At 46.0% G+C, this 12,621-nt stretch overlaps 1 protein-coding gene across 1 annotated transcript in view; it reads right to left on the bottom strand.

The window, feature by feature from the left end:
* RAMP3 (receptor activity modifying protein 3) overlaps nt 1-8,987 on the bottom strand; it is a 94,431-nt gene extending 85,444 nt beyond the window's left edge. Inside the window, exon 1 of the mRNA XM_019509122.1 lies at nt 8,704-8,987. Coding sequence (XP_019364667.1) covers nt 8,704-8,755 — 52 coding nt within the window. The 5' untranslated portion in view covers nt 8,756-8,987. The remainder of the gene's footprint in view (nt 1-8,703) is intronic.
* Nucleotides 8,988-12,621: the final 3,634 nt, after the last annotated feature.

The following is a 12,621-nucleotide window of genomic DNA, read 5'->3' as shown; positions in this document are numbered from 1 at the left end:
CTAAATAACTTCTGGGTTTACATTTTGGTTTCACTTAAATAAACCAGGAATAACTCCAATAAAGTCAGTGGACTTGCAGTGGTAGCATAGGTTCAAAATCACCCTGCCCACTTTTGGCAGTCCTACATTCAGACTGGAGTTGTAGGTGTCATCCTTCTTGACTTCTGGGACCAGAGAAGTTTGGTTTACTTGTTTAATGCTCTCTGCTGCCACCTACAGCACCTTCATGTTCTTTACAGAAGATTTCTGTGGTCAATTTTCTTTCTAACCACATTAATCTTATGAACTATAGGCTTCTGTGCATGGATGTCTGCATAGACCTTGGGAACATACAGGTTCCAAAATAAGAACAAAAAAAAATGGAAAAAGTGAAGGATGATAGGAGCAGTGCCAGAATCTAACTGCAACTTGGCTACGTCTGTACTTGCCTGCTTTGCTTCAAAAAGTGATGTAGACAGTATCTGCTGCTTGCATTTGTAATGACTGGTTTAGAGTTGCACTCAAGCCCACCTTTCATTCCTGCTCCAGCCAAACTTTAAAAGCCTGGCAATGACAGCAGCATTTCTGTGCAAGCAGCAGTGAAGGAGTCACTTGACTTCATCATTCCTTATAATCTAGCTGATTCCTTCTAAACCCTTCATTCCATCAATGTTCCACTAACCAAGTTATACTTTTTTCCTGCAATCCTGCTATTGACCACTCTTGGTGATGCATCTCCTATATCACAGCCCTGCGGACTAGTTTTAACTTTTGTTAAAAACATTGCTTCAGCTGTGGAAATAACTTTCAGTGAAGCATTGGATGCATTGTCAAGATGCTCAAGAAGTCTAGATTTTGTATTAAGCATCTGAAAGATATATCATGGGACTACAATGGATATACACTTTCAACAGGACTAAGAAAACAATATATTTTGATTATTTTTTGCCTAGTTTGTTGTGTTGTATACATACTATATGATATAGCAAATTAATGCACGTTCCAATCTAGTTATATTTGTTTTTGCTTCAACCTTAAACTGAATAATATACTCCTAGGCTCCTGGCATATTAGTGAAGCTTCTGTTTTCTTCTTACCAGGAGAAAAAGTGTGTATTGTGATATATGTCATGACACACTACACTATTTGCACCCCCCTTCCATCCCACAGCTTTTTTATCCTTGATCCACCCATAGCCAGAGACATATTAACATTGGCATACATATGTGTCACTGGACTGAGACCTTGATCACTGAGTCAGTTTAACTCCCAAATTGACTTCTTCATCCTTTTCAATTGCAAAGTACTGGACTTATGTCAGGTAAAACCCTTTAGTTTTCAATTTTAACCAAACAGACTTTTCTTCACCCATATTTTTTCTCTTTGGAGTCACGGGCATCCTATACCTTGCAAGAGGAACCTAGAAGACTGGACAATTGGGTCCTGAATATACAGCTCCAGTTCCGAGTTATGGCCCAGTGCAAAGTGTAGGAACTGTGAGCCAGGGTCTTCTCCCAACCTGTCCACCAATTTGCTTACAATTCTAGCTGCCTACTCAGCTTGTGTATGGCAGCACTTCCCAAGTAAAAGAGGATAGTGACACTTATACAACTGCATTAATTTATTTGAGTTCTGTGCTACACATTACTATCACTGTCACATTAATAGAGGCAAATATTGAGGCAGGTTCAAATGGAATTCAAAACCTACAAAGTTTAACTGCACAGGAAACTATGTAAAATAGTCTACCATATACATACCTCAATGCCACTAAAATACAACCATTTCCAGAGGCTGGAGGAGAAAATATTTGGACAAGGACACAAAACAATTATGCTGGCAAAAGAATATATTTGGTTTGTAACATGTCTGTTCATTCAAGTCCTTGTTGTGCAACTGGGTTTCTGGGTTACTTTGGGCATTTAATTTTAGAAAACAGATATTTGGTGGGGGACGTGCTAAGGATTTGCAAAATATTAAATGGTGAAGACAAAGTAAATAGGGATTTATTATTTACAGGAAAAGTTTCCTTAACTGGCACCTTACAAGCCAGCATGTTCTAGTAACCAGCATGCTGGCTTGCAAAGTGAAACCAGAAGTGCCCACTGTGGCAATTCCGGTTTCTCCGAGACCCCACAGCCCAGGGCATAGCAGGCTGTGTGGGGCCTGCCTCCCTGTCCCGCAGGGCCCGCGGGACAGTCAGTGATGAGGCGGGAAGGGCAAGTCGAAACGGAAAGGTGCCGTTTCGCACAGCCCTAATCAGTATCTATTGAGCACAGAAATTAGGGATACAGCCTCTGAATCAGAACTTCCTGCACCTTAAATGTTGGAGGCTATAAGTCAGAGGAGCAATGGAAAAAAAAAAAACTGGTTATGCCCAGTTCACTCTCCCTTTCAGCACCTACTCTCTGCCACTGTGACAGGATACTGGGCAAGGTGGACCTATGATCTGTCCCAGTAAATGGCAATTCTTATGTTCAAACTGATGGTCAGATAAAGCCGATACCTGTATTTCTGGGGAATGAACGTAACAAGCATGTTTGTATTACTTGCCATAAAAAAACAGTGAGAACTTTATTTAGCTCATACTTCATACAGTTAAAGTGTTACTTATTACAAACTCAGATTCAGCACCACAAAACGTTTAGTAATTATAAAGAGATTTTTTTAATAGAAAATGAGTTTATGATTTCATTTCTGCCTTTACTGTTTATGCAACATCCAGCTGTTATGATCAAAAGCAATACTTTATCAGTCAACACAATACTTTATCAGTCGACAGATTCCTTTTAAAATCAGCCCTTCAGTGAGATCCAGTTAGAGAGATAACTGGCACAAGCAAAAAACTCTAGTTAGTTATTTACTTGTAAGTGTCCTTCTAGCAAGAAAAGCTTGCTAACCTGTCTGAGTTGCATGGAGCTGAATAGACCAATTCTATGGGAAAAAATCCTTAGTAAATATGTTTTACTTACAAGAGGGATAGCAGAGCCGAAAACTAGAAGTTTCCACCTAATCAAAAATAACTGGATTATTTTTCTTTGTTCAGTACTGAAGAAATAAACCACTAAGTGTCAAAAAAAGTTCTTTGGAATGCTTGGTTTCCAAAATGCCCGTTCAGCTGGAAAGTAACAAGATATTTGACTGATCATAGTAGGATTCTAACAACTCACAAGAGATAAAAGCCACAAAACTGAGCATTTTACATTTTTTTAAAAAGTCTCATTGCAGATGGACATCCTTCCTGTAAATTGAGAACAATATATCCCTTTTGTTTACAGGTCTGTCCATGGAAAGATCTCCATAATTTGGCAACTTTTGATCTGGATGAATTTTTATCCCCCATAAAGTCTTTGGAATACCCTTCTAACCACAAGAGACCCCAGTTCTCTTCCTGTATCTGAGTAAATCAAAAGCACCTTCATTGACAACATTGTAAAGATGTACAGCTCAGAACTAGATTCTCTCAGCCACTTTGGATTTGCATATAAGTAGGGGTCTAGTCAATTCACAATTTAGCCGAAACTCTGAAATCTGGGATTGTCCGTGAAATCAAGTTGAAAAAAACCAAGATTGTTCATGTACAGCAGGGGCGGGCAATTATTTTGGGCAGAGGGCCGCTTACTGAGTTCAGAAAGCCATCGAGGGCCACACGACAGGCAGCCCAGGGCAGATAAATATTAATTTTCTACAATTTTAGTGGCCCTGCGGGCCAAGTAGAATGGCCTGGTGGGCCGCATCCAGCCCCTGAGCCGCATTTTGCCCACCCCTGGCAAAATGCGTACAGGATCTAGAATTGTCCACAAAATCAACTCGAAAAAGCTTTAATAAAAACAAAAATGCTGGTTCCCCAGTAGGAGCCAGTGGTCCTTGCAGCTGCAGCCCAGCTTCACAGCCTGTGCAGCGGGGAGGGAGAGCAGGGGAAGGCACCGGCTGGTTGGGCTACACAAAGGGAAGCAGACAAAATGATGGCTGCCCCCTAATCCCTCTTCCCCCCCTCCCCAGGGCTTCTCCACCAATCAGTGCTGAAGGATGGGGCTGGAAGAGCACATCTGGGAAAGATGCACAAAATTTGCTCTTTATGCCACAACTAACCCGTGAAAATTATTTAGTCTCACCACGATTTAAGTAGGTCCCTACATACAAGGCATGAACTGCTGGATTCCTAAAGCCAGCTACCTGGCCAGCAAAAATGAAGTATCAGGGGCTGACAATGGGGTCATCCGAAATAAAAGATGTGAAATATCTGAAAGTTATCTGGCAGGCAAGGTTCTTTGGGTAGATGTGATCTCTTTTATTAGACTGACTAAAATAGTTGGGGAAAAGTTCTTTGCACACTTTCAGGCACAAACACCCTTCGTCAGGCATAGGGAGACTCTATACTTACAAGTGACCGTGTAGAGCTGAGCAAATGTTCAACAGATTCACCTTGCCTCCTGAACACGCAACTTGTTTCCCAAACGCATAGTACCCCAGAATGAAAGTATATTGCACCTGGAATCTAGTGTGAAGCCATTCAAAAGGGGGTTGATTCATTCTGCTCAGGCCATCAGCACTTAGAAGTGCATTTCTGGACTCGTAACCTGGTAAACAATAGAGGTGTACCAATACATTGGTCCAATATTGGATGGGCACCAATAGAAAGCAAAGTGGAAATTTTCGGAATTTGTATCAGAAATCAGTCTGATGCGGCTGATTACGTGACTGATAAATGGCCCATGCATGCACACGGCTGCAGCACAGCATGTAGGCAGGGAGGAGCACAGCCCAGTAGCTTGGTGAGCTGCATGCAGATGGTAAGTCTGTTGTGGTAGACAGAGAGGGGGGAGGAAAGGAGCATGGGTGTGCAGATCAAGGCCCACACCGTGAGGGAGGGAGTGGGGCTGGGACAGACACTACCCAGCTGGGGCGGGACACGAGATGTAGCTCATTCAGGAGGTGCGGGGGGGGGGTCCTGCTGCTGCACACAACTTGGGAGGGCATGGGGGCGTACCCCCAGATCTGTGTGTGTAGGGTGGGCTGCTGCTGCAGGCTGGGGCTGCACCAGGCTCTTTCTGGTGGGGGGAGCTGAGCTCAACTGTGCTCGGGGAAAGCAGCAGCAGTGCTGGGAGGGCAGGTTGGGGGGCTACAGTGAATTTTGGGGTGGCTGCAGCTTCCCCTATAGCCTTGCTCCCAGCACCACCGCCACCTGCCCCAAGCGCAGCCCAGCCCAGCCCCCACTGGGAAGAACCCGGTGTGGCCCCAGCCCACAGAGGCAGCTGCCCTGCCCCGCGCAGATCCAGGGGCACACACTCCCATCATGCCCTCCCAGGGTGTGCGCAGTGACCTGAGCTGCCTCACCCTCCCTGAACTCCCCAGAGGAGCTGTGGCTTCATCCCATGCCCACCCAGCCCTGGCTGGACAGCGCCTGCCCCAGCCCCACTTCCTCCAAGGAACCTTGATCTGCCCCCCAACACCCCTTCTCTCCCCCCTTCCCTTCCACCACAACAGGCTTACCAGGTGCATGCAGCTCTCCATGCTGTATCAGAAATCAGATAGGTATCAGCCAATTTGCCTCCTTAAAAATCAGCTATTGGTATCAGACTCAAAAATCCCTATTGATGCACCCCTAATAAACACTGTGTATGAGATTTTGGACAAGTGGTCAGAAGAAAGCCTAAATTATCAATTTTGCAAGTCTGACTGACAATAGTACCATTTTGGCTAAATCTAGATATATCTGCAGGATCTACACATTAAACAGTCTGTGTATGCACATCAGCCCCAGAATCTAGGCATAAAAGTGCGTGTATGTATCCATGTGTGTGTCAGCTACAGGATCTGGGCATTAAATGTGTGTGTGCACACGTGTGTCCCTGTGTACGCGTCAGCTGCAGGACTTAGGCATATAAGGGGTGTGGGTGTTGCGGGGGGGGGGTGTCCATGTGCGGATATTGGCTGCAGGATCTAGGCACCAAAGCATGTGTATCTGCTAAACAATCAAGGCACCAAAGCAGGAGGCATGTCCATGTGTGTGTCCATGTGTGTTCAAGTGTGTGTGTGTGTGTGCGCGCGTGTGCTGCAGGATCTAGGCTTCAAAGCATGTATGCTTGTGTCCGTGTGCATGTCGGTTGCAGGATCTAGGCATAAAAATATGTGTGTGCACATGTGCCCATGTGTCCACTGCAAGTTTAAGGCATCAAAGCAGGCTGTCCACTGCGAGCTGGGGCTCTGCACCCTGCTGCCTTGCCCCGTGTGCCTCCTGCTGCCAGGGGGTGGGGGGATGAGCCACACAGCCAGCACACCCCATGTCCCCTGCCTGCTTGACAGGTGGCAATAGTGTTGCACAGCTGAGCTCCTGGGGCAAGGCAGCAGAGCCCAGCCTGCAGCAGGCAGCCTGGCTCTGCCCCCTGGGGGGCACATGCCCCATGCCTCCCTAGGAGTGTGCACTGCTGTGGGGGGCCATGCCCCTCTGCCATGCCTCTGGATGACCTGGCCTGGCCCCAGGACCCCATTCACCCCCACCTCGATCTGGCCCCCCCTACCCATTTCCCTCTACGTACCAGCTGGGTGTTGTCTGTGTGTGTCAGTGTCTTTGTGTGTCTGCTCCTTACTCCCAAGCCACAGCCCACCCAGCCCTGCTGCTGCTTCTCACTCTTAACCCACAGTACCCAGCCTCCTGCCAGGGTGTGTGGGGACCCCCCTCTCCAGACTCCAAACCCCCCCACACACCCACAGTCCCCCACACCTTCACAAATAACACCCCCCCACACACACACACACTTCAAAAATAGCATGGTATGATTTACATGCTAATCTCTTGATTTTTTAAGAGTTCATCTCATGATTTTTGACACAGTGGAGTTGGCAATACTGTATCAAAGTGTGCTTCTGTGTGTGCTGGAGGACCTAGGCATCCATGTGTGCGTGCCTGTTTCTGCTGCAGGATCTAGGCATCCAAGTGTGTGTGCATGTGTATGTATGTGTCCATATGTGTCTGTCTGCTGCAGAACCTAGGCAAAGTGTGTGTGCGTGTGTGGGCGTGCATGTGTGCGCGCACGCGTTGCCACGTCAAAGATGATTATTTTGAACTATATTTCAGGGAAACATGCAACCTCAGTTCGGACAATTGCAACAAAGGGGTGTGGGAGGGGAAGCCATCTGCTTTGTGCATAAGCATCCACAACAGCCACAATTCAGTTAACACTTTTCTGGATGGTTTGTTTGGTCTGGTCTCAAACTGTTTATTTCCCTCTTGCTCTCTGGAACTCACATCAAGCATCTGCTGTGCGATTAGAAGGCGCTTCCCTGCCAGACGCAGAATCAGCATCACCAACACCGGAGGCAAAATATACACATCTGACACTGTACAACCCATTGATAAGGCGTGGGGATGGGGAGAGGGGAGTAGAGCCTGGAGACAGCTTCTCCCTCCTCACAAGACACTATCAGAGATCCAGTCCCAGGGTTGCTTTCACCAGGAAGAAGAGATTCCTTCTGCTCTTTGAAAAGTCCTCTCTCAAGACCTAGTATCTTACAGACTCGGTTCTTTGGGTAGATGTGATCTCTTTTATTAGACCACCTAGATAGTTGGAAAAAAATGTTCTTTTCAAGCTTTTGGGCACAAACACTCTTCTTCGGGCATAAGGAGAGTCAGTATCTTACAGAGCCTTTCTGCAGTCTCTCTTTTCAAAACAGAGTTCCAGCCACCGAGATCACCAGCAAAGCCTGTTCTGGAACAATTAATATTGCTGCAAAAAAAAAAACCTTTTGCACTGGAAAGACCCCGACTACTCTCCCAAAACACAGCAGGCCTTTCTGATGGGAGACTGTCACTGAAAGATCCCGAGTGAGCTTGGGAGTTGGGAAGTAGGTGGTGGAAACTTTATTAGGGTTTTCCTCCTAGGGTACAATAAACCCTGCTTGAAAATCACCACTCCAGAAGGGGTCTGTCTCTCCAGCAAGGGGGGGTGGGGAAATCACCAGCCTAAAAGACTGGGAGAAGGAGGGGGGAGAAGAAAAAATAAAAGGAGAAAGGGTGATCTGCTTTCTCCTGCCAAGGGAAACCCAGAAATGCTTCAGCTGCTAGTGAAACAGAACTAAGGCTGATGAGGTTCTTTGGGTGGATGTGATACCTTTTATTAGACCAACTAAATAGTTGGGAAAATTGTTCTTTTGCAAGATTTCTAGCACAAACACCCTTCTTCGGGCATTGGGAGACTGCTGGTGTTTTGGGAGACTAGTATGGGGCTTTTTAGTGCAAAAGGCTGGAACAGGTTTAGTGCTCTCCTGGGTGGAATAGAAGGCAGTATGCAAAATCAAAGTCTGTGAAAATGCAAATGCCTGGCAGCGAGGATCAGAGGGGATGGGAGAGGAGAGGTGAGAGCCTAGGTGGATGGGGTGGGGGAGGTGTTGAGCTGGTGAGAAAATGTAGCTGGTAAAATGCAGACAGGTTGGGGGGGGGCGGTATCAGACGGCAGGCAGGTTATAATATGCCCTAAATCCAATTCTATATTTAGCCCCTGACTTTTTGTCTCCAGTAGTGAAGTTCATAGGGTGGTTTGTCATTCCCCTTTGAACTAAGGCTGAGAGTTAAATCTCAAACTTTCCCAGCAAATCACTGCTAACTCATTAGCAGCCCTGCTTGAAGCGCTGATCCCCGCGCAGGGGCTGCTGCTGCCCTGCATTTCCCCCCCCCCCTTTATTTTTTGCCGGAGATGTCCCCAGCACCGGCAGGGATGTACTCACCCCACAGCAGGCAGAGGAAAAGTTGCACTAGCCAGAAAGCAGGCGTCTCCATCCCGATCCCGGAGGCAGCAGGGGAAGCAACCCGGAGCCTCTGGGGGAAAGAGCCCTCATGGGGAGGAGGAGGAAGGGCGGCAGGTCTGCAGCCACTTCGGATCAACCCCGATCTCTGCGGCGAGGCGACTCCTCTCGGCTCCTCCGCGTCGGAGCCGGAGCAGCGGCGAGCGCAGGGGTGGGGGGGCTGGATGGGACGTGCGCTCTCCCCCAGCCCCTCTCCTCCTCCGCCCCGGCCCCAGATGCGATCTGCTCAGCAGCCTCCCGGCACCACTGAACTCCCAACTTCCATTTCCTATGCTCCCCCCGCCTCCTGCAGCCCGCCTAGGATTGGGAGGAGGATGTTGCGGCTCTTCTGGGATCCTCCAAGGCAGCCGATGGGAAGTTAGAGGGGCTGGAGAAGGGGAGTGAAACTGAGGAGGGAGCTGCACTGCTCTCTGTGCCCCCCAGGGACATGATGTGCCTGATGCCTCTGTGGAGCCTCTGTGATTAAGGAGCCTCTGCCTAGTCTGCACGTACCCATCCTTTCCTTCCCAGTGAGATGGGGGCACCCCCTGGCAAATACATCCATTGCCTCCAAGCATCTTCTCCAGCAAGGAAAGGACGGAGGGGAGCAAGATCCAGAGCTCTCAAGGGACTGCCTGCCCCTGAGCAGGGGCAACCTTGGCACAAGCTTCCTCTGCCAAGATATTTTAAAGACTGGGACGATGCAGAGGAGCACCTGGAGTTATAGAGTCATAGAGAAGTAGGGCTGGAAGGGACCTCCAGGGGTCTAATCCCATCTTTCTTAACCTGTGTGTCATGACCCAAAAGCGGGTCGCAGGAATGTATGAAAGGGCCACAACCAAGCTTTAAAAATGGATTCTCCTTTAAAGGAGAAAAGTGTGGGAAAATCTCTGGGATGATATCAAATAGTAACCCTTTTGGGGGGGGGTTCATTAGAAAAAAACTAAAGAGAATGGCTGTTCACCAGGGTACCCCAAGGGAAGACAAGATCTAATGGTCAGAAGCTTCAGGAAAATCGTTTTAGAGTGGACATAGGGAAACACTTCTTTACCCAGTCTCCAGAGTCTGGAATAGACTCCCCCCAGAAGTGGTGCAAGCACCTACTCTAGATACCTTTAAGAAATACTTGGATGCTTATCTTGCAGGGTGATCTGACCCCAGCTGACTTTCTGCCCCTTGGGCAGGGGGCTGGACCTGATGATCTCATGAGGTCTCTTCCAGCCCTAATGTCTATGAAATCTATGATTATTTTGAGACGTGGGTTCTCTTTGCGGGCTGGCAGAATTCCAGCCTGCAAGGGGCTGCTTGGGCCCCCTCCCTACCCCACACACTTCCCCCTGCCCCAAACACTGGGGGTCTAGGGACAGGGTTGGGTCAGGAGTGAGAGGAACAGGCAGGGCCAGGGGGCTGTTTTTTCACTTACACTATTTTACTGGGTCAGGCCTGCCCAGTGTTTACAAATGGGTCCTAGTACAAAAAGAAATTATGAGCCACTGATCTAGTCCAAGGGCATGCTTGAGGCAGGATCATCCCTATTCAAACTCTCCTATACAATCCATAATATAAACTCTATATAAGACTTCTGCAAACACAGCCCTGCCACAAGTAAAGAAGGGGAAACATGGCAGCCAACATCCTGCTTTTAGGAAATGTTGTCAATATATCCTCAAGAGATCCTAGATAGAGCTTGCTACTTTCATTGCTTGCAGCTGAGTCCCAGGTGTACAGAGCTCAAGTGTGAATATGTATTTGGAAATGAAAACTGCAACTTGGCAGCAGTGGTGCTCATGAAAGGTATATTCCAAAACAGAATAGCTAGGGCTTTAAGTAAGGGCTTAATGTATTTTAATGATGCCATTTCATCTCAGCATGGCCATGTCCAGAGGGATTTATTTGCTCATTTTCATTAATATTTAAACTTTGTGTATTTTTTGGATCTATAAGTATTGGAGAATTAGCATCCTAGCTAAGAAAGGCCAGGGGGAAGACGTAAAAAACACTTTCTGGAGACTTACCAAGACAGCCAAAAACAGTTATGCTGGTCAGTTTAATAAACAGCCAGAGAGTATGTCTAGATAAGCAGAAGAACTGCATCTGGAGAATTACATTTAAGTAGTAAAGGAAAACATGGGTCACTGATATGGTCAAGATAAATCACAAAAGTACTTTTTTTTTATACAACCTAATGCAAATATATGCACATCTGTGCATAGATTTCCGTGAGTTTATAGATGTACACACACATGCAAATGTATTTCCTCTCACACCAAACAATGCCATGAAAACAATGTTTCTGCACAATTTTCAAAGGCCCAGGCAGCATTTGTGACTCAAACTTAACACTGGCCTACTGCATGTGCATCTGAAAATGAAATGGACTATAAACAAAAATTAAACTGACCATGCTATTTTATTAACCAAATTGAGAAAAATGGAAAATAATTCATCTCACCTTTAAATTAAAAGTCCAAGACACTGTAGTACGTATCTGCAATTAATTTTTAAAGAAGTTGTGAATAATGAATTTGTTACTTTACACATGCCATTGGATAATAGGGGAGTCAGTGAAACATCTTAGGCTTTAGATAACAAATAGCTAATGGAGATCATGCAGCAATGCTGTAGTTAGCAAGCACCTGTGTTTTGGGAGAAGCGAGAGAATCCAAAAGCCGTCCCATCATCATAAGGAAGTTCTGATTAACTAGTCTGTAACAAATTACCATTATATTTCCTATAGTAATAATAATAAGGAACAAGATTGTCATTTTTCAAATTTCTCTTACACATCATATATTTTGGCAGGATTAATATTCCCAAGTGGTAGGACGTATGGTGCTTAATAGTTTAAGGAAATCCAAGTTTCTGTGGCAGATGGTACAGAAGTGTTGCTGAAATGCAACAAATATTTCAGATCTAGAACTACGGTTTGTTTGTAAATAATGCAGCAAGTATTTCTGTTGATATAACTTCAAGCTAGAAGATATCCTGCATAACACTAGTAGCAAATTTATGTGAAAGAATTCTTTTTTTAACTCGTAAAATTCAGTAGACATTGCACATTTTCTGTTTACTTCATGGAATGCCAGTGAAATTCCATTACAGAACAACTGAAATTTATAGGCAAGCACACTAATTTGGGGATGGTAAAGCTATTTAAAATTCATAAGCCAGCTACTTAAGCTGACATTTTCAGCACACTGAACTAAAATGAATAATTCTTCGATGTCTATGTATTTGGGAACAGCTTGTAAACAGAGATGCTTTAAAATTAACACTTCTGTCGTGATGTCACTGTAATTACGTATGGGCTTTCCCCTCGTGATCCTAACACAAGCTTCTCTCTCAAACCATTAATATTGATAGTGCTAACTAATTTGCTTCTTCACAAAAGCTGTGAAATTTATATTTGGCAGTTATGAGTAAGAAATGACAATGTTTCTCATACAAACGGGGGGGGGGCGGTGCATGTATGTGTGAGAGAGAAAGAAAGCATGTGCACGCGTGCACACACACCCTACCCCCTTCAAATGAAAAATCCTATGATGCCAATTATCTACGTAAAATGTCATACCCCTTCATCTGAAAAGGCTGATTTCTTGCAACTCCTATAAAGGCCGCCTCCAAAGAAAGCAGCATCATGAGAGGCATTCAGCCTTTGAGGGCACTGGCAGATGTTCAGTTTCCTGTTTTAACTATGGTGCTTCACAGAAAGCCCCAGGAGTTAAACTGACCCTCCCAACCCAGCAGACATTTGCTGTTGGATTGGGAGGGCAGGGGTTGAGTTTCACTTTAGAGTTGAACTGGGGAGAGAGGCTGCTTGTCTGCAATGTCTGCCCCCTAATCCCACCCTCCTTTCCAAGC

This window comes from Gavialis gangeticus, unplaced genomic scaffold, assembly GCF_001723915.1.
Source record: "Gavialis gangeticus isolate Ggan-Ray unplaced genomic scaffold, GavGan_comp1, whole genome shotgun sequence".
NCBI classification, from domain to species: domain Eukaryota; kingdom Metazoa; phylum Chordata; order Crocodylia; family Gavialidae; genus Gavialis; species Gavialis gangeticus.
Note: the sequence above shows the minus strand (reverse complement) of the source record. Positions and strands in the feature narration are given on the sequence as shown.